A 21,377-nucleotide genomic window follows, 5' to 3' on the forward strand; every position below is an offset into this window, starting at 1 on the left:
AATATATAGTTAATTATACTTAGATTAAGGCATTAGAAATAGTAACATATACATAAACATGAATATTGAAAAAATATACATGTCTACATCTAACATGAAAATATTTACATACATCTATGAAATAAAATATACATTATTTATGTTTGTACAAAATCTAAGTTATGTTCTTATATGTATTAACTTTTAAATGTTGTAACATGCATTCTTTAGGTCGTAGTCTTTATATGTTCTTATGTACATGTATATGTTATATTCTTACCTACGCATTAATCTAGACATTCTTATAACATATTAAGTTTAGGATCTCCCCTTAAGACATGTCATTAAATATAGTTAATTGTATACTTATATTTTAAGGCATTAAAATCAATAACATTAACATAAACATGATTATTGAAAACATACATGTCTACATTTAACATGAACATATTTACATACATCTATGAAATAAAATATACATTAATCTATATTCTTATGTATGATTTAGGATCTCCCCTTAAGGCATGTCATTAAATATAGTTAATTACACTTAGATTAAGACTTTAAGATGAATAACATATACATGTAAACTTGAATATTCAAAACATGAATATAAGGCATTAAGATGAATAACATACATCTGTACATTAAAAGATCAATAACATACATGTACATATATTTGGAGAATAATGTACCCATATCAAATGTACAAAAATATCATCTATCAAATGTCTAGAAATAACATATATAAAACATCGAAGTGTCCATATAAGCATGTATCTAGAAATAACATATAAAACATCAAAGTGTCCATATAAGCATGTATCTAGAAATAACATATAAAACATCAAAGTGTCCATATAAACATGTAAATCCAAAATACTATATCAAATCTCTCCAAAATAACATGTCTACATAGAATAAAAGGCCATGTGATCTAATTAGCTACATCCCCCTCCTAATCCTAGATGTCCCCAAAGGGGTCTATCAGCTACGTCTAAACCCTGTGTCAAATGATAGTGGACCAAATTATGTATATACAAGTTATATAAAGATACATGTATATAAATTGAATATATATTTAAATTGTAACATACCTAAGACTTGGGACATCTAGGATCTGTTGGCAAAATGTAACATACTATCACTCAGACCCTATAACACATACACAAACACACACACACACACACATATAAATTTAAACATGTAGACATATTATTTACCATAATTAAAATAAATTTAAACATATTGAGATATTTACCATAGCTTCATGTAATGCTCTACTGATTTGACTAATATCTGAATCATGCAATGAAAAAACACTATCAGCATCCAAGTTGATAGTGCATCCCTGATCTAAAAGTGTGGAGATAAATAGACTAGGCTATCTAGCCATGAAATCCTAAGTGGGGGGGGGGGGGGGGGGGGGGGTAATATAGGATCCTGAGTAGCTAGGGCTGGTGTTGTAGCCTGGCCCTGTGTAGTAGCAGGAGTAGTAGAAGGTGCAAGAATGTTCTCCTGCCTCTGTGAACCCTTTGATCCTGTTGTACGTGACAAAATATGACTAATCTGAGAGTTGATGTCATGAAGTAGAATCCCTGTGATTGTAGATAATGCTCTATATGAATCCAAAAGATCAGATGCTAAACATGATCCCAAACGCCACAATGCATCCACCTTTGAGACTGTAGAAACCTTTAGTGGAGAAGGTATGTCTACTACTCCATATGCATCATCAATAGGTAGACTAGATGATGCAGCTATGGGAACAGTACCTCGAGATTGTAACATATATCTACCACACCGATCAGAAGAAATATCATGCAATTGTGTGGCAACAATGGAGATGCTCGAATAAATCTATGTCCTAATTGTGTCATCAAGAACACTCTAGCCTACAACAACCATTTGTGGACTTCTTAGCATAACCAAAAGGTTTGGACCAACCATTGCCCATTTGTTAATGGGTTCAGGAGTATTCGCAGGTCTAAATCTATCTGAAAGTCTCCCTAGACCTTGCCCAACATGCCCTGGATAATCTATGTAGTCACCATCATAGTGTAAGTGAAATTCTGCACACAATTGTTTGCAAAAATATAGGGGGAACTCATCCTTTTGTGCCCATCTATGATGAGTGGCCAACCAGCAAGGATACATGAATGGTGTGACGAGCTCATCAGTACACTTCAACGCAGAGTAGCCTCTAACTCTAGCTCTATGTCTATAAAATGGAAACATGGTCTTCACCATGGTAGTAGAAACCTTGGTGTTAACCTATCTATACTTCACAATGCTAGTGACACTATGAGATAGAGAAGAATGAAATGTCTCAATGCTAATATCATTTAAAGGGTTGTATGATTTAATGGTCTAAATCATACAAAACAAATCCTCTCACATCGCTATGATCTTAACCATATTATGGAGGGTGGTAGAAGAGGAAAGTGAGGTGTCCAAAACCTCTATAGCATGAGATAATCTCACAAGTGTATCTTTGAATAACCACTCTCTATCCTCAGTGGAGGATGTCAATTTGCATGTTCTGCCAGACTCAACACTTTGACCCCCTTTGTGGACAGTAGCATCCCCTGAGGATGCAGGACCATGATCCCTAGAACCAGATGCATTAATGTATATATGTATATAATGTATGAGGATATGAGTGTGAAGCTACAAGACTGATAAATATCTAGAGATCTACACATGCATACACACACACACACACACACACACACACATAAACATACAAGTGTATAAATTAAAATAATTAAAAGTTAAATTTAATTTGAAACACACGTACATATCAATACACAACATTAAATGTATGGTGTTATTCAATCATATAATGTATGTATTTAAAAAAAATTTATCTTAGAGACCATATCTAATGTATTTTAACGTGTTCATGCAAACGTGAAAAATAAATATTCGTACATGTACATGTATATGTGATAAAAAAAAAAAAATTCTTGATTAAATTATAACTAAGTGTACACATGTATATGTGATAAAAAAATAAAATTCTTGACTAAATTAGCTTTTGATTTAACGACAAGGTTAATTTTTTTTTTTTAATTTCATAAAAATGTAAAAGTGTTTCTAAGTTTCATATAAACGTACATTTTACCTAATGTTTTTCTACATTTTTACCTAAATTTTTTCTGTATTTTTTCACTAATATTTTTTTACATTTTTACCTAATTTTTTCTACATTTTTTAAATTATTATTTTTTACATTTTTACCTAATGTTTTCTACATTTTTAACTTATTTTTTTATACATTTTTAACTAATGTTTTTCTACATTTTTACCTAATGTTTTTCTACATTTTTAAACTATTTTTTTTTACATTTTTACCTCATGTTTCTCTACATTTTTAACTAATGTTTTTCTACATTTTTACCTAATGTTTGACTACATTCTTGCTTATGTTTTAAATAATTTACTAACAAATCTAAAAAAACAATTTAAATATATTAAAAAATTAACAAATCTAAATATTTCACTCATAAAATACGTAAAAAATAATTAATTTAAGTACAATTAACATTTATTAACAAAAAAACTCATTAAAAAAATTTTAAAATGAAAAAAAAAAAACCCATTAACCTATTACGACCAAAACACCTAGACTGCTCCTTGAGAAGTTTGGAACCATGTCAGTCAAAATGATAGCCGCAAAGGGTTTTTGTAAAACTTAGTGTTTCAACTAGAATTCTTTTGGCTAGAACCCTTCCTACTGAAATGATACATGCCACATCGATGCGAGAGGACGCCACATATGTATGGCAAAAAGGGTTTTGACTAAAACCCCTATTGATATCACTAAAGGTGACACAGGTTTGCACTTCCACCCAAGGACAAAGGCACCTAACTTAGAGTTCAACAAAGAAAAAGGAAAGGTAGATGTTGAGCACATCAGAGGAGAGATGAACAAAGCATGGAGGAAGAAAAATGGATGCAACACATCAAACGAAGGGATCAGTTGACCCGATAGGTCAAGTGATCACATCTCATCAAACTAAGCAACAGGAGGTATGTGGGGCTGATATTTAAAATGCTTTATCATACATCAGTTCCAAAAAGAAGTTAGTACTGAAAAAGATGTATTAGCATGAAGAAAGATGCAAGAAGATAAGGAAAATCCAAGGTCAATCAAATTTTTAAGTTTTCACATTACTGCCGAGTGTGAAAAGTCCTCTTTAATTGTTGAGTAAAGCACTAGTATGTGTCGAGCTATCAACCAAAGCCAGTTGAAGTTGAGTTAGTAGTAGCTACCAAGTGAAGGAAATTTCTATAGAAGCCAAGTAAGGGTAATTCTTATAGCTATTGAGTGATGGGGAAACCAATGGATGCTGAGTAAAACAAAAATTGCATAGAAGTTGACTTTACAACTATATATGCACCATGCATTAAGTGCGATGTTTTGGAGGGTATAAGGAAGATTTTTATCCTTTTTTTTCATTACAAACATAGAGCAAGAGTGAGCAAAGTAAAGAAGCAATTTTCAAGAAAAATGAAGCATTTGCATGAATCAAAGCAAAGATCGAGTGTCAGATCATCAATTTCAAGGTATTTTCCATCTGCCAAGCTATGCAATTTACATATTTGTCAAAATGCTAGTTCGCAAAATGGACTCTAGTTATAAGAATCCAAAGGATAAGGAACCATTTGAAGTTCAATTAGTGAGAAAGGAGGTCAAGCAACTAGATTTTAGAGCCATAATAGAAGTTGCATACAAGAATGATCCAATAGGTGCATTATTTGTTATTCTGCCCAAGGTTGTTATGGTTCAAGATGTGAGGAAGTGTTATAATTGAAATTTCAAAGGAATTGGAGACATGGAAATATGTCAAGCATATGATAAATTATGTGAAAATGGAGTACTAAAGGAAGAATTCAAAATCATAGAGAGGAAGGGCTTAACCCCATGCCCTAGATTTTTCATCTATCTTCAAAAATAAGTGGATCAAGATTGTTCTAAGAAAAATACATGATGGATGTCTATGGCTGGAAGGTGGACCCATCAAACTTTCAAAGAAAATTGTACATAGGGCTACTAGTTACCCAACCCTAGATTGGCCCAAGACTTTGAGAAGCAACTATAAAGAGGTGATAGAGTGAAATACAGGAGGCAAGTGGAATAAGAGAGGGATGACTATTGATACTATCAAAGATCCACTTCTTGAATTTGCAGTGAGAGTCATATTACACAAATTCTATCAGTCAAGCTGACTAAATAGTGTTCCTTATCTAGTAGTTGATGTAGGCTACAAGATAGTCAAGAAAGATCATACTTATGATCTTACAGAACTACAGTTACAACAAATAATGAACATAGGAGCAATAAGGATGTCTAAAAGTGCTCAATGTAAGTTTGGTTCCATACTAATATGCATATTTTTCTATGTTCAAAATGAATTCCCATCTTTTGGTAGAGTAGGATGGAACACCAATAGGTCTATTGTTGTGCAAATAAATGAGTATATTGAGAAAATGGGAGACAATTTTGAATGAGTGATGACTAGTTACTTTGAAGATTTCAAGTAGTCAATGAAAAAAAGGCTGAGAATTCCTATTTCCCTAGTGGAGAAATACTACAATGATATTTCCTTTCTTATGGATATTGACTACACCTTCATCCAGTCTACAGTGCCTAGAGTCAGATGGCTAAGGCCTTTGGGTTATGAAATAAACATTGATAAAGCATTAGCTACCATCACTACACTTCTTGCAAAAGATTTTGATAAGTCAGCTAAATTTTTTGGTAATTATGATGATGTGAAATCTAAAGTTGAGATGGAATTAAAGACAACCTTGGAAAAGAAATAAAAAATTTTGAGGAAGCTGAAATCCAAATTTGGAGAAGGTGTTGAAGATGAAGATGATGAAGAAGAAGAAGTAGAGGAAGAAGAAGAGCAAGGTCAAGAACCCCTTGCCCTAACCCAAGGTATGGGTGAAGATGTAGAAGAACAAGGTGCTGAGGAGGAACAAGTCAAGGAAGCACTAGCCAAACAAGAACTAAAGAAGAGGAAGGATAAAAAATAGCCTACAACATAGCCAAATGGAAAGAAAGTAGCCAAACCAAGCCCTATGAAGCCTACTACTCCAACTACAAGAGTTAGCACAAGAGCCACCACTCAAAAGGCTAAGAAGAAAGTAAAGGAAGAGAAAAAGGCTACTAAATAGCAAGGTCATGTGTAGAAGAAACTAAGAAGAAAACATGTGGTACAACTAGAGTAAAATGATGAAAGGATGGAGTTAGAGGACACAAGCCAATTCAGATTGGTAAGTCATGCTCCCAAATCTGATCTTGAAAATATTTATAATAATGTTACAGATAATGCAGATTTGATTGGTTTGAAAAATATTAATTTTGGTAAATTGAGTAGAGAAGATCAAAATATGGTTGAAGAGTCTATATATGCCATGATGTCAAAATTCAAGAACATCCCTCTTGAATTTGATAACACAATGCCCAAAGATTTGTATTCAATTGTTGAGAATAAATGGCACTATTGCCTAAATATGGAAAAGAAAATAAGAGAATCTACATTGGCATAAGTGATGCTAGAATTGTCACAAGGGAAAATCACAAAGGCAAATAAGAAACTTGGTAGTAAATTTGCACCCAAATATAGAGCCTTCAACATTTTGGAAAAAAAGATTGAAGATGTAAAGAAATCCACTCAAATGTGGAAGTTGATATATGGCTTAACTACTATCAAGGAAGAAGAAGAGGATCCCTTTGAGGGAAGGATTAATGGAGAAGGTGAGGATGATGTGGAAGGAAAAATTGAGAAAGAAAAGGGAGATAACACAGTAGAGGAGGTACAACAAAAAAAGAATGAAATGACAATAGCCGAGGAGTAGCAAATAGAACAAAGTGTGCAAGACACACAATTGTGACAATTAAGCCCTCCACATGACACAAACACACCTGTAGACATAATAAAAGTGAAAGATGTTCTTGATAGCTCAGCTCAGAACATCAATCCATTAACTACATAGGATTTGAAGAAGATCCTTGACCAATCTACATTACAAGCTAAATTGTGTGATAATCTAGTATTGGTCAATGTGGATGAGTTACAGAAAGCAATAGCTAACATGACTAGGGATAATATGAACACACAAGAACCACCTTCTACCATCCCTATAGCTACTAGTGGTCAACCTCTAGTGTAAACATTAGAAGATACATCAACTATAGTTGAGACCATAGTAAAAGTTGTTATGATTGAACAATAGACTCAGACTTTAGAGGAGCCCACAAATGAATAAGTAGGATAGATAGAGGTATCTGTGTCTGACACACAAACACAAGGTGCACCAAAAATGATCATAATTGATCAAGGAAAATCTAATGAAGAGAAGGAAATACCCAAGGAAAAGGAGTAGGAAGCCATACAAACATTGGTTAATTTATCAATAGCTGGCACTCCTACCAAAGTTCTTCAGGAGCTGAGCATTGATACAATGCCACTTTAGATTTTTGCACCAGGCATGAGCTCAAAAAAGGTTGTAAGGGTACTTCATTATGGAGACCCAACACTAGATGAAGAAATAGTTATACCAAAATATGATTATGCAACCATGAACTTAGAGCAGATTAATATCATGCAAGAAGCATTGGAAAGAAAGAAGAATCAAGAGATACTCATGAAGCAGTATAAACAAAGGCAAGCACTACATGAGATCAAAGACATCTTTTTAGATGCCTTCAACTTATGAACACCTGATGAAACCAAGCCCATATTAGAACAAGTATCAAAAATTGTTGAACAGGTGACAAATGAAGACTAGGAAACCAATGTAAAACTCATGGAGTGGTCTAAAAAGAAATTTCAAGGAAAAGTTAGTGAGAAGATATCTAGTGGAATAGCACTATCACAAATGGAACTAGCTACAAAGATTAAAAAAGTGAAGAAGGTACTTGAGAATATATTCTCAATGTACACAAAATTATGTGATCCCACACTCTTCACACAAGAAATGAGTCTAAGGATTCTGAGTCTAGAAAGAAACTAAAGATATCAGGCATGCAATTGCCATAGATCTCAACTTAGAGTGAGATGCACTTTCATTCAATACTTCACACACAAAAGGAACGAGCTATATTAATAGCAAAAGAGGCTAACATAAGAGCTAAGCTAGTCCACATTCAAGCTTCCCTGACCCCTTGCATGGAAATACTCTAGAAGGAACTAGCCTATACTGAAATAGTGCTAAGAAAGATGCTAATCTTTCAACTTTGGACAACTTAGTTCACCTTGCAGTAGAGACAACCATCCAAGTCAAATCTTCAGATGTTGCAATAGACAATTGGGATTTTGCTCTCAAGATTATAATGGAAGTTAACAAGAATTTTCTAGATAAATACACACTCTTTGTATAGACCTTTTGAAAGAAGTATCAAAAAGGGGGAGATAAATGTAAGGAGGAGATAAAAGCAAGGGGGAGACACGTGAAAGGGGAGATAAAAGTAAATAGACTGAAGAGAAAACAAAGGGGGAGTAAATAGTAGAAAAGAAGAAATAGGGCATATTAGATAAAGAGTATCAAAATGATTGAAGACAAAGAGTATCAGCAAGAGGCAAATCTACTCAAAGAGATTTTGGATACAAAAAAGACACATTAACTTAGGGGAAGCTACAAAATTTTGAGGTATATAGTCCATTACCAAATTTTGAACTATTTTGAAGTTTTGTATATATGTTGAAGTGGATGTATATTATACTCGAGGAGAATAGATTTTTTATGTACAATTAAGTGTTTTTGCCACTCATGTCAAAGGGGGAGATTGCTGATCTTAGATTGGTTTTGAGAATTAAGTGTCAACACACTTAAGATATTTACTAAGTTCATGCTGAGCTAGTAACACATGCCGAGTATAATATGTATAGATGTTGAGTTGCAATGAGTGCTCAATCATTCATGTACTGAGTCAATCAAGTGCTGAGAAAATAGGTAGTTCCAAGTACTTCAAGTGCCGAGTGAATAGTTGATGCCAAGCAAGTTCAAGTGTTGAGAAAGATGAATTATAGTAACTGCCAAGCATTAGTATTATCAAGTATTGAGCAACATATAATGGACCTAGTTGTTTGTGATGGCACAAACAACTATATAAACCATTTTTGAGCTAACTTAAGGATAGATCTCGAAGCTTTGAAGATAAGATCAAATCTATTTGGATTCCCTATGTGATCAACATGCAACCAATCAAAAAAATGGAAGGAATTGAGTGGGAAAAATGAATGAATCTCAATCGTAGATTCATACCTAACCCTAAGCCACCAAAGTATTTTAAAGGGAGATGAAACTCCATAATTCAGTGTGAGTATGATTGAATGAGATGCATGCAAGAAAAGAAAAGAAGGAGAAAAGGGGGTGAATTGACTAGAAGGTATTAAGGGTGACTTAGAAGAAGGACATAATTGCATAATCAGTTTGTAGAATAGAGGATTGAGCAAACAACAATTTCATATCAAGTAAAAAAGGATCAAGATGGACTAAATTGAGATTTGAAATCAGCAATACCATATTTTAAGTAGTTAGATCGAACATTCTACTATACTTTCTAACAATTGTATCAACAGGATGAAATCCTTTGGACTAAGGCTGATTTAACTGTCATTGTAAAATCCTTTAACAGGATGACATTCCAAGTGAGTGTTCTAAAGTCCTTTAGCTAGGCACACTTTTAACATGGTGTTAAAATCCTTTAATAGGGTGGGATCTAACAATCCTTTGTAAGCCTTTAACAGGGTAGGCCTTTCACAAGGAAGATCATGAGAATGGTAAAACTATTTAACCTTAATAGGTGAACTTTATTGCTATAGTAGTGAAGAATTCTGGGTGTCATCACCACCCCAATTTTACCTTCTCATTGGAGGGTTTATGGATATCATATCTAGTGCCAAGTGTTTATGTGAATGCATTTACTTTACATGTTATTTCAATATGCTAATGCATGCATTTTTTTAAATTTAAAAGTTATATTTTTTAAATATTAGTACTTCTAATTCGCACCCCCTCCCACGCCCCCCCCCCCCCCCCTCTCAAAAGTAAACATTTCCCATTTATATTTCCAACAAGAAGCATACACTTTGCTAATTTTTTGCACAGACACATGTTGAAAATTTGGTTTCCTCTATTGAACCATTAAAAATTCATGGGGGTTGATCTTAGTTCTTTTGGATTTCTCTTTGGACCACTAACCATCCAGGAGGGCCTATCCTTAGTCTTTATCCCCTTTGTATTATTAACAATCTAGGAGGCTTGATCATTATCTTGTCCATTTTTCCTAATTTCCCTTAGTTTCAAGATCAACCAAATAAAAAAATCCTCTTATCTAGAATGAAATGAAATTATTTTATATTTTTACAAAAGGGACCTCATTCTTACAAGTTGAACCATTTCAAAAAGGGGTTTCCTCCATAGATGAATGAAATGTCTACATGTATTTCCTTAACCATTGTAATCCTAATCAATTTTAAACATTGAATCTTTGAAAAAAGGAGGGAAGATCATCTTCTTAAGTTGGAATTTTATTGTAGTAGAAGGGGACACATGAGATTTGATGCCAAAATTGCTTTTACTATTCTAATGGGAACTTCTTTCTATAAGAGGAAGAGGGAATGATAGTTGCAAGGAAAGAAAGTTTAAATTTTTTCTTGTAAACATAATAGAATACATCCCTATTCAACTCAAAACCATCATGGTCCAAACCCTCCTCATTATAATGCATAGTAACTTTTTCTTAAATTCTACAAAACTATTATGCAAGTGAATTCTTTGAGACATAAAGACCTTTCTCTCTTTCCACAATCCATAAAATTAAATCCTCATGCAAGATAGGATCCTAGTTTTTATTTTTATGGCCCCCTACAATGTGATGTAAAGAGGCATCTAAATAAAAGGGTATCACAATACACTTATCATGTCGAAAGAGGATTAAAATAACAAAATTCTAGCTAAAGAGGCTCCTAAATTTCCTATCTGAGGTAAACTATCTTATAATAGCCTCTACTATGTATAATATGACTTAACAAGTGAAGTGCATCTATAGCCCCCATCTAAAATTCTAGAAGCTTTCTCTTTCCTTATCCAAAAAAGAGATGTTCGCCAACTCTATTACTAACTTGTTTCTATAGAATATTTTCCAGTTCTTTTGCTTTTTTCATATGATGGAAATGAGCTCCTCATTGATAACCATTTCTAGCCCATAATCTCCTAAGACACCATCCTTACAACTGTTCATGAACACTTTTCTAGTTAGGATATCCACTCCATGAAGGGTTTATATGTAAAGAGCAAGGCTACCTACTGAAAGAGGACTCCATATAGTCACTACATATGTAAGCCTCAATATTAATGCATTTTGAGGACTCAATTAAGTCCATTTTGAGGATTCCCAAATATTTTTTATTTATAAAATATTTGGGAATGATAATATTATATTTCTAATGTACAAGGTTCAATTATTTTGGCCATGAGTGCTATAAATCATTTCTAATAAAGAGGGTTTCTATGACTATTGTTGGTCCATTCAAGTTGAGGTTTACATATCCTTTTTTGACATGTAAACCATTATGGAGTCCATATAGTACATTTTACCTATAAAATTTTGAGAATGAAGATCACATATTATCTTAGGTAGTTGTGAACCCTTTCCTCTAGAAACAATTCATAATCATTGGACTTGGTTGTATCAACTATTCAAGAAAATAATAATAGACATTTCCAACAATTATCTTTTTTTCAAATTATTATAAATCTAATATACTAACATCTACTCTTTTCACAATTCCAAATGGTTTCAATCCTCAATTATAGGTGGGTTATCTTGTCCAGTTAAACTCAATTACACTAAAAGTTTGAAATGATATGATTACCTAATATGGAGCCTAAGATAAATGAAAATTGTTGCTAGCCTTAAAGTGTATCTTAATTTAGGATCAATTTATTTTCTCTACAAAATTAGATGTGAGATTAGGCCCAATGTTTTTGTCTACCACTTCTTATGATCATGTGGGATTAGGATTGGCATAGTGTGTGTAGATGACCTAGAATAACAATGATAAAATGGATAAATGGGAGAAATTATAGAAAACATAACTTAAATAATAGTAATATTAAGGAATATCTAGAATTTAGACACAAAGATTAACCTAGTCTTAATATTTGAAATTGAATGTGTATAGATGATGTGATAGATACACAATTCTAAATGCTATAGATATTTAAAATTGATAGATGTGAGACCAAGAAAATACACATGTTTTTCGTATATATATATATATATATATATATATATATATATATATATATATATATATATATATGTCAAATTTGAAGGATAGAGATTTTAACTGCTCTAGCACTAGTGTGTGCAATGTTTTTCTAGTTTGGTGATGTTTGTTACTATTTTCTTTACTTATTTGTTGTTATCTTATAGTCAAATGTAAATTTGTACACATAAGATAGAAAGTGGTTTTTAAATATTGTGTATTCTCTATTGAAAATCTATATCGATGTTTCTACTTAAAAAATAGAGATAAAAAGATAAATTGCATGTGGGTAAAAAAAAGATAGCTAAGAAATGATAAATGCAAAAATACGAAACTTATCATAGACATGAATCACTCTATATGTGTTTAAAAGAAAGGGTTGTTGTAGTGTTCCTAGGAGTTCTACTAAAGGTAAGTTGTCACATGATAATAACAAATTTTTTGTGAAGATGGAATATGTTTTGATGTTTAGAAAAGGGGTAGGCTGAATTAAAGTTGAATTACTTCCAACTTCTTTTCAGCTTTTTGTAACCTAGGATCATCCTCAATTTCTTGTGGTTGTATTCTAATAAAAAATTAATAATAAATTAGAGATTTGAAACAAAATTGAAGTGTGTATTTTCAATGATGTTATTATAGATGTAGAAATGAGTGTATCTTGGCACTCGTTGCATTGGTTCTCTAGATTGAATATGATTGTAGTGTTAGATCTTATGGGGGATAGAGATGTTATTTATATAGGATGTCATTCCATATATATGTAGAAAAATAGAAAGGATATGACAATATTTAAAACATATCACCATTGGTAAAGCTTGACATCTGTAACACATTAAGATTGAAATCATTTTAGTGAGATAGGTATTATACACAAGGGTCGACCAATAATGTACCTTTGAAAGGTCATTAACTCATGACCTAGTCTTGAATTTTCCAATTGATAAAAATTTAGGTGGATGAACACTAGTAAATTTTATGGATATCTAACAACATAAAAAGTTTGAAATTTCAAACTAGGGTAATGATAAAAATGAAGTGATTAGTTACATAGAGAAAGAAACTATTATAGTAAATAGTTTATGGGAGTACGAGGAACAAATTTGTTCACTTTTCTTGGTATCTACTTTATGAATTTCTTCCCATTAAAAGTAGCCACACCAACTAGATTGTTTTTGGTCTCTTTTACTCATTTATAGAAATATAGACATCCTCTTGTGGTTGGTCTCATTTTACATGAATTTTTTTGATGTACTAGATAGCAACCAAAAATGAGGTTTTGACCCCAAAGTAGAACAAGCTAGAGAATAGCTGGCAAAAACACCTCAATTATTTAACCAATACCTTTTGTAGACATCAAAAACATCTTAAAGATAAATAACATAACCAGGTAATTCTTAGTATCAGTATAAACATAACCTCCCATAAAACCATAAGTTCTATACCAAAAATTGTTGCTATTAAACCAAATAAAATCCACCTTATTTAAAATTTCCACATAGGGTGTGAAGTTCATAGCTAACCATAACATAACAAAACAAAAAAAAGGCATAGGGGCTGATTCCCCTCTTTCTCATCGAGGTCCTTCATAGCTAGTTTCTCCTCCTCGTTGACGATCTTGTCCAATAGGGTCATGAGCCAATCATCCACTAGAAAGCTATAGAGTGAGTGAGTGGTATCACTTTCTTTCCCTGCTTGGATCTCCTCCTTGTTCACCTAAAGAAAATAAAAAGTGGTGGTTGTCAAATGGATGAATTTTGTAGGAAACTCAAAAAGAGATCCAAATTTCTAGTACAAGGTCTCTTGATTATCACCCAGGTCATGCATGGACTTCTCCAGCTTATCCAACCTTGCTTTTCTTTGATTCCATTCATGGATGTGGCACCCCTTCTTCCCCACACCCTTAGAAGATTCCTTCATAGGGGATATTATATCTTCTCCCAAACCCTTATCTTGGGATTGGTTAGCTTCCATGGTGTCTAAAACATGGGATGGGCTAGGAATATCCTTTTCAATCTCTATGGATTTTGAGCTCACATCATGCTTCGGATAGGTCTTACATATCTCAATTTTAAGCCTTTTACTGGATCTCCTAGAAACATTATTATTTCGTCCAATATTAATACCAAAGTCAATAATGTCTTTTTTTATGGTAATAGGGGGCTTTTAATCCACCTTCTTCAAAGCTGACCAAGGGCCTAGTGAAGACTTGGTAAGTCATAGTGGTAAGAGGATTAATGAAAAGATGTAGGTTGAGGGCAAGTTGGAATTTATAGAGTGTAAACATGAAGGCTTGATGCAAGACATAAAAGGTTTTCCCTTCCTCTTTTTCCTAACATTAAAAATACTATCCCTCATCAAATTTAAAATAAGGTGTGGGAAAGATATCAAGACTTGGTTCCTAATGTGATTTAAACAAGGAAAATGGTAATAATATAATACCTAGAATCAGTCTTCTACAATATATAGCACAAGATGGTCTAGCATATAATATCACACAATTTATGAAGGTCTTCACTAGACAAGCCATCACACATGTGCACAGGTTCCTTCTTAAGGAAGAAGAATTTTCATAGACTCATTCCATCTGAAACTTTGGGCTATTTTTGCTAGAACCTGTCGTCGAGAGACAAACCACCCACCTTGGAAATGTGGTCATCGATCACTTCAAAGACCTGCCCGTTAATGGTCACCTTCTTTTTATTCCAAGTGTTTAAAAATTGTTTGGATAAGTGCTCATTGTACCCTTCAATGAACTCCATGGAAATTAATAGTCTTCCTTCATGTAAATAGACCCATGCCACCTCACTAGCCATGATACAATCTTTAATCTCATCTGGTTCAACTTGATTCAATCTAGCACCCATGTCACCTTCTCCAAGTTCAATCACCAACCCCTTATTTTGCACTAACACCCCGTTTTTGTAGGATAGAACTTGAGAGCCAACATTGTTTAGAATTATAATGCTAAAAATGAATTAATAAATTCCCATCATAAGATCACAAGGCACCCTAATTTCCAACATCACTCCAGTTTTAGCATGTATGAATGGTACCTTTCCCATCATTGTTAAAAATTGCTAGTTGTAATCTCTATGCATGGGAATTGTCATTATATTTATTCAAGACACCTGTCCTTGGTGGCTTTAACTCTCTGACACAATCCTCATGGATTGTCCTCTCACCATTATAATAAATTCTTGTGGTGAGAAAAGCCCAAATGGAAAGAATCACAAAATCTTTCCAAACCTTGTAGACTTTATAGCACTCAAATCAAAGAATTTCATTATATTTATTCAAAACACCCATCCTTGGTGGCTTTAACTCTCTAACACAATGCTCATGGATCTTCCTCTCACCATCATAATAAATGCATGTGGTGAGGAAAGTCTGAATGGAAATAATCACAAAATCTTTCCAAACCTTGTAGACTTTATAGCATTGAACTAAAAGAGTTCCCCCCCTCCTGGATCAATACCGATATTCCACTTGTTGTATTTCATATTACACCCCAATGAATTGGTTCACTATCCACAATCTTTTGTGTGGATAGTGGGGTCTAGTTGACATCATCCCACCCTTTATTCTCTCAGTGTTATGACCTATTTTAGCTAGGTAATCTGCCAATCTATTACCTTCCTGATAGATGTGGACCACATGGACCAAATGAAGCCCACCCAACAGGGTGTGTATATCCTTAATGGTTGCCTTAATCTTCTAGCTACAATAGCCTTCTCCATTAACATCATTAATAATTAACATAGAATCGCCCTTGATAGTGAGTCTATCAATTGTTCTAGCTTTCGCTATCCTCATCACCCATAGTAGGGCCAAGGCTTCCACTTTATTATTTGACCCCCCTCCATAGTTCCCAACATAGGCAACCACCAATTTTCTAGTACTATCCTGAAAAACACCACCAGCTGCAATCCTTGCAACAATGGCCGAGCCATCAATGTTAATTTTCAACCATCCTTCTAGAGTGGGGTGCCATACTATTTTACATCTAGCATTAGTATTATTTTACATGAATGTTAAAACTAATTGCATTTTAGATAGTTTTTTCCTAGTCACTTTTAGATAGAATTTGTTATGTAGTAAATGATTATTTTAGGAAAAGACTATAAATTTTAATTAATAATTACTACGATGGGTCATGCTTTTGAGTGGAAATTAAAATCAACATATGGGTCCAAGTATGAATATTAAACTATTTTGAGGTAGTCATATGAATATTCATTTTTCCATGTACACTAAAGCTATAATATATATATTTACAAGTAATCTTATGCATATAAAAAACAAATCATCATGCCATTTTTCCTTGTATGGATAACTTTGGCCCCACAACTATATTTATTTTTAAATAGTTATATGAGTGCCTTGTCTAGATACATACTAGCACACGGTTTTTGTGATACACCTATTCGTATTCTAAGAATATTTTTATTTCCACATTGAAATGGGATAGATATGCACTTATACTCATGTATATTAGAGATCTTTATTCTCTTATTCAAGTTTTTTGAAGTGTATTTATAGAAAATGTTATTATTAGTGTAGTGCCAAATCTTGTACTATACAACACCCTAATTAAGATCATTATTTCTTTTTGCAGTAGTTATTTGTTTATCTTTAATGATCCCCGTTGAAAGAATTTATGGACCATAATTATTTTCCTAACACATCTTAAAAAGGATGTTACCTATTCCCTTAAATCATTCCAATGTTACATCACTAATAGATTAGAGCTAAGGAGGTACTCTATCTTATTATGCACTCTGCAAGGGTTAAATAAAACCTGTCTTAAAGATTTTCAAATCCTTGAAGTAAGACACCATAAAAATATGCTCCAATGTTATGTTTTTCATTTATGTTGGTTTTGATCATTTTTTTCTAGAAGCATTACAAGTGCTAAATTTTAGTGAACATTAGGTAAAGATTTGCTTATATGATTGTTCCTACCTTCTCCTCTTAGTATAGATGTCTTCTATTTATGCAAGTATTTTAGAGATGTCTCTATAGTGTACATTCAAGCTATGGCTTACACAATTATCCTTAACATACACATCCTAGCACTCTACCTTACCACATTGTCAATATTCCGACAAGATTGTGGTATCCTCCATTGACATGTTGTTTACCTCCAAATTGAAACTTGTCATTATTTAACTTAGGAAAGGAGAAAATTTATGATGATTTTATGATTGATGGAGCAATCACCTTATGGTTGTTTTTCATGTTCTTGATAGGATTACATGAACTATATAGCAATATGTCAATTTTTATTTGTTTATAAAATTTTACATCAAACCATAAATATGTGATTAAAAATTAAAATATTTTATTTTTCATACTAATTCAATAAAATTAGAGTTATCAGATTTCTTCAATTTATTAGTATTATTTGTTTCTTCTCTGGATTCAATTCTGAGACCAATTTTTATCACCAAAATCTTAGGTTGCACCTGATGATCCATCTCTTTCTATTTTTCCTTTTCCATTTTTCTTACATTCTGATCATAATTCTAAAAATATGATCCAAAATATTGAAAATATAAATTCACTACACAATCCAGAAAACAAACAATCAACAATGTCTACTATTCATCTCCTAAAACAAAAAAATCCAACTGGATTGTTCTTTGAAATGAGAGATAATATATCGCTAATTCTCTATTTGTTCACACCAGAAAACATTTTGATCCGTTGGCTGTGGTCTAGTTTTCTGACTTTCGTCCCCTACTGTAAACCAAAACGCGTACGGCTTGTTTGACATGAACAGCAGCTGTTTTGACTCGGCACCATTGGCTGCTAAAGACTTGGGAGCTGCACTTTGAAGACTGTCGTCAAGAAGGTCGTTTGGAATGGTAGAGTGGAGTCACATATTGTTACTATATATTCCTCTTTCTCTCTCGTATTTCTATTATTTGGCAATTACTAGAAATTGTAAATAACAAAGGGACGTTGATCTGAGCATAAGTTTCATTTTTTATTGATCTCGCAAAGGTCTGATTATAACCTTCATTTTTGTTACAAAAATTCGTTTTCTTTTAGTAAATTGTTAGCCCTCATCATAGAATTCTATGGGGATATCCCGGTTAACTATAATCAGCGGGCGTCTAACAACCTAGCAAGGGAAAGGAGATGAAAATCACAGAAGCCATGCCCAGAATATTGGAGACATCTGGAGATGTATTCAGGGCAACGATGATTGTAGAGGCATGCTCGACCCCATTCATCCACTTCTCAAAGCAGAGATAGGTACGGTGATTTTGCACAGCAGTGTTATGATTCATTTGATAACAATTATTCTTCCATGTACTACGGGAACTCCAAACGCAGCAGAAATTCTCTCGGGCGTAGATTGGAATTGCTTAGGATCGGACGTGGGTATGAAGTCACCAGATATATTTACGTCCCACTGCTGTCTTAAAGTCCCTTTTCAAGCCGAAATACGATGAATCCGGTGCTTGGATGGGATATATTGCTGTTTGTACAGATTTAAAGGAGATAAAGAGATTGGGAAGACGAGATATTGTTGTTGCATGGAGGGGAACTGAAATGCCTCATGAATGGATGCAAAATATGAAGGATATTTTGGGTCCTGGCACCCTACCTCAGAGTACCCAATGTCCCGAATTGCAAACAAGTTTCAAACCCGGTGTCTAAATAGAGAAGGGATTTCTTGGCTGTTATAACTCCGTACTTGGAGACTCTGTGAGAGGAAGACTCAGTGCAAGAGATATTGTGGTGGGGGAAATAATAAGGTTGTTGAACGAGTGCAAAGATGAAGAAGATGTGAGCATAACATTCACTGGGCACAGCTTGGGAGCTGCCTTAGCAACTCTAAATGCATATGATGTCAAACAGATTCTCATGAAAGAAAATGATTATAGGAAATCAGTACACGTCACAGTTTTTGCCTTTGCCTCTCCGCGTGTAGGAAACCTGGCATTTTCCTAACATTTGCAGGAGATTGGGGTTAAGGCGTTGCGTGTGGTGAATAAATGGGACATTGTTCCGAGAGTTCCAGGAGTATTCATCAACGAGAAAATAGGATGGCTTACCAGATTTCTTCATTGGCTTCCATGGGCATATGTTCATGTGGGAGTCCCCATCACTTTGGACAGTAACAGCTCTCCAGTGCTGAAGAAATCGTATAATCCAGCCAGCTCCCACAATTTAAAGGTTTATCTCCACTTGCTTGATGGGTTTCAAGGGAGCAACAAGCTGGCATTCAAACCATCGGGAAATGATCCAGCTCTCGTGAATAAGTACGCCGACTTGTTGATTGAAAAGCTTCAGATCCCTTGTAACTGGTGGGGAAGGATGTCATGACTCAAATTTCAACATACTTTTTATATGGATTTATTATGTGATTGACCTTTTGACTAAGACTATGTTTGACTATGTAGGACTCTTGTTGAATACTTAAAAACTTTTATTGTTGAAATTATTTGATGGATAATTTAATTTAATGAACATTAGAATGGTCGCAATATGTTGAGCTTATGAGATTTTGACATGAAGGTTAAAATTGTTATTTCATATATATGTTTATATCTGATAATGTATGATTGGATGTTTTAAAATTAGAATTTAAGATATTATTATTTATTAAGATGATGACATTACTAACACATTTGGGTGATGTCAAGTTTGTGAGTGTGCAGGTACTAAACGCAGAAGGGTGGTTGAGGTAGAGGAGTTTAGCTCCTTGGCAGGGTTGGTCCGGAATTTGTATGGTGTAGTCACACACACCCACATACTTGGTTGTTTTTATTTGAATTTAAATCATTTTCTTTGAATTTAAATTAATCTAGATGGATTAAATGTTTTGTTTATGATAACATGGCGTAAAAGAAAACAAAATGAATGATTAAATATTATTTCTTAGAAATATTATAATTTTAAAATAAGTGTTACGCTCTTAATTTATTTCTTTAGCAATTACAGTCATGATGGGAATGGTTAGTTGAGAAATTTATTACGATTAAATAAGTGCATAATCATTGTATTTTTAATTGGACTGAATTTAACACTCCAAATTAAGAGAGATGAACTAAATTACTTCCAAATTCACTATTCTTCCACAACGTAGCTGAGGGGATTAAAAATATTATAGAAATAAAATAAAACTTGCTGTTTTTCTTGGGGAAAAGGACATTTTTGAAGAGGAAAGATAGACATTTTTGGGAGGAAAAAACAAAGGGAAAAAACACATGGAAATAAAGATAAGGCAAGGCTGATTTTAAAGAAATCGACACGCATGCAAGAGGGGATTTTTCTGTTAAGAAGGCGGAGGTCAAATTTTCCAAGGGAGCTAGCTGGGTAAATACTTTAGTTTGGAGATAGAGTGAATGGTGGAGAGAACCATTGCATTAACCTCAAACAAACCAGGGTTTTATTTTGATATCCTTGCATGACTATGTAACTATGAATGCTATTACTAAATGTCAAGTTTATACTGGTAGATAGAAATCTTCGATTAAAAATCCAGTTGAATATAAGTATATTTTTCATGTTTGGTTTTGTTAAATTTGTTATAGTGTATCCAAATCTCTATTTAACCACGAGTTTCTTGTTACTATTCAGCCGTATAGATAAATGATATAATAGAACAAGTTATAAACATATATTTTTTCTTTGTTTGGTTATATAGAATAGTAAATATGATCTGTTTTATTTTCAGATTTGAGAAGAAGTTGTTTTTTACATCTAATTGCTGTTATAAGTATGATAATCTATTTTGTTTTAAATCTACTATGAATGGAATCATACGTATAAGGTCAAATAGAAGTTAATTAGTAAAAACTTGGTAATGAGTTCTGAATGGTTGTATGTCTTTATACTTTCCCATGCTTAATTTAATGATTGTCTTATATATATATGTATATGTATATATATACATATATATATGTATATGTATATATATACATATACATATATATGTATATGTATACATATACATATATATATATATATGTATATATGTATATATGTATGTATATACATATATACATACATATATATATGTATATATATACATTCTGAGTAGATGGTTGTATGTCTTTATTGAACTACTCATGAAAAGAAACTTTTAGT

At 33.1% G+C, this 21,377-nt stretch overlaps 1 protein-coding gene across 1 annotated transcript in view; it reads left to right on the forward strand.

Annotated features, from left to right (window-relative positions):
- LOC149537362 (phospholipase A1-Igamma2, chloroplastic-like) overlaps window positions 1-19,610 on the forward strand; it is a 36,854-nt gene extending 17,244 nt beyond the window's left edge. The window contains exons 2-5 of the mRNA XM_089800414.1: window positions 18,473-18,662; window positions 18,772-18,894; window positions 18,946-19,175; window positions 19,245-19,610. Coding sequence (XP_089656540.1) covers window positions 18,473-18,662; window positions 18,772-18,894; window positions 18,946-19,175; window positions 19,245-19,610 — 909 coding nt within the window. The remainder of the gene's footprint in view (window positions 1-18,472; window positions 18,663-18,771; window positions 18,895-18,945; window positions 19,176-19,244) is intronic.
- The last annotated feature ends 1,767 nt before the right edge of the window (window positions 19,611-21,377 follow it).

This window comes from Cupressus sempervirens, chromosome 9 (genome assembly GCF_028749045.1).
Source record: "Cupressus sempervirens isolate cs-2001-9-10 chromosome 9, ASM2874904v1, whole genome shotgun sequence".
NCBI classification, from domain to species: domain Eukaryota; kingdom Viridiplantae; phylum Streptophyta; class Pinopsida; order Cupressales; family Cupressaceae; genus Cupressus; species Cupressus sempervirens.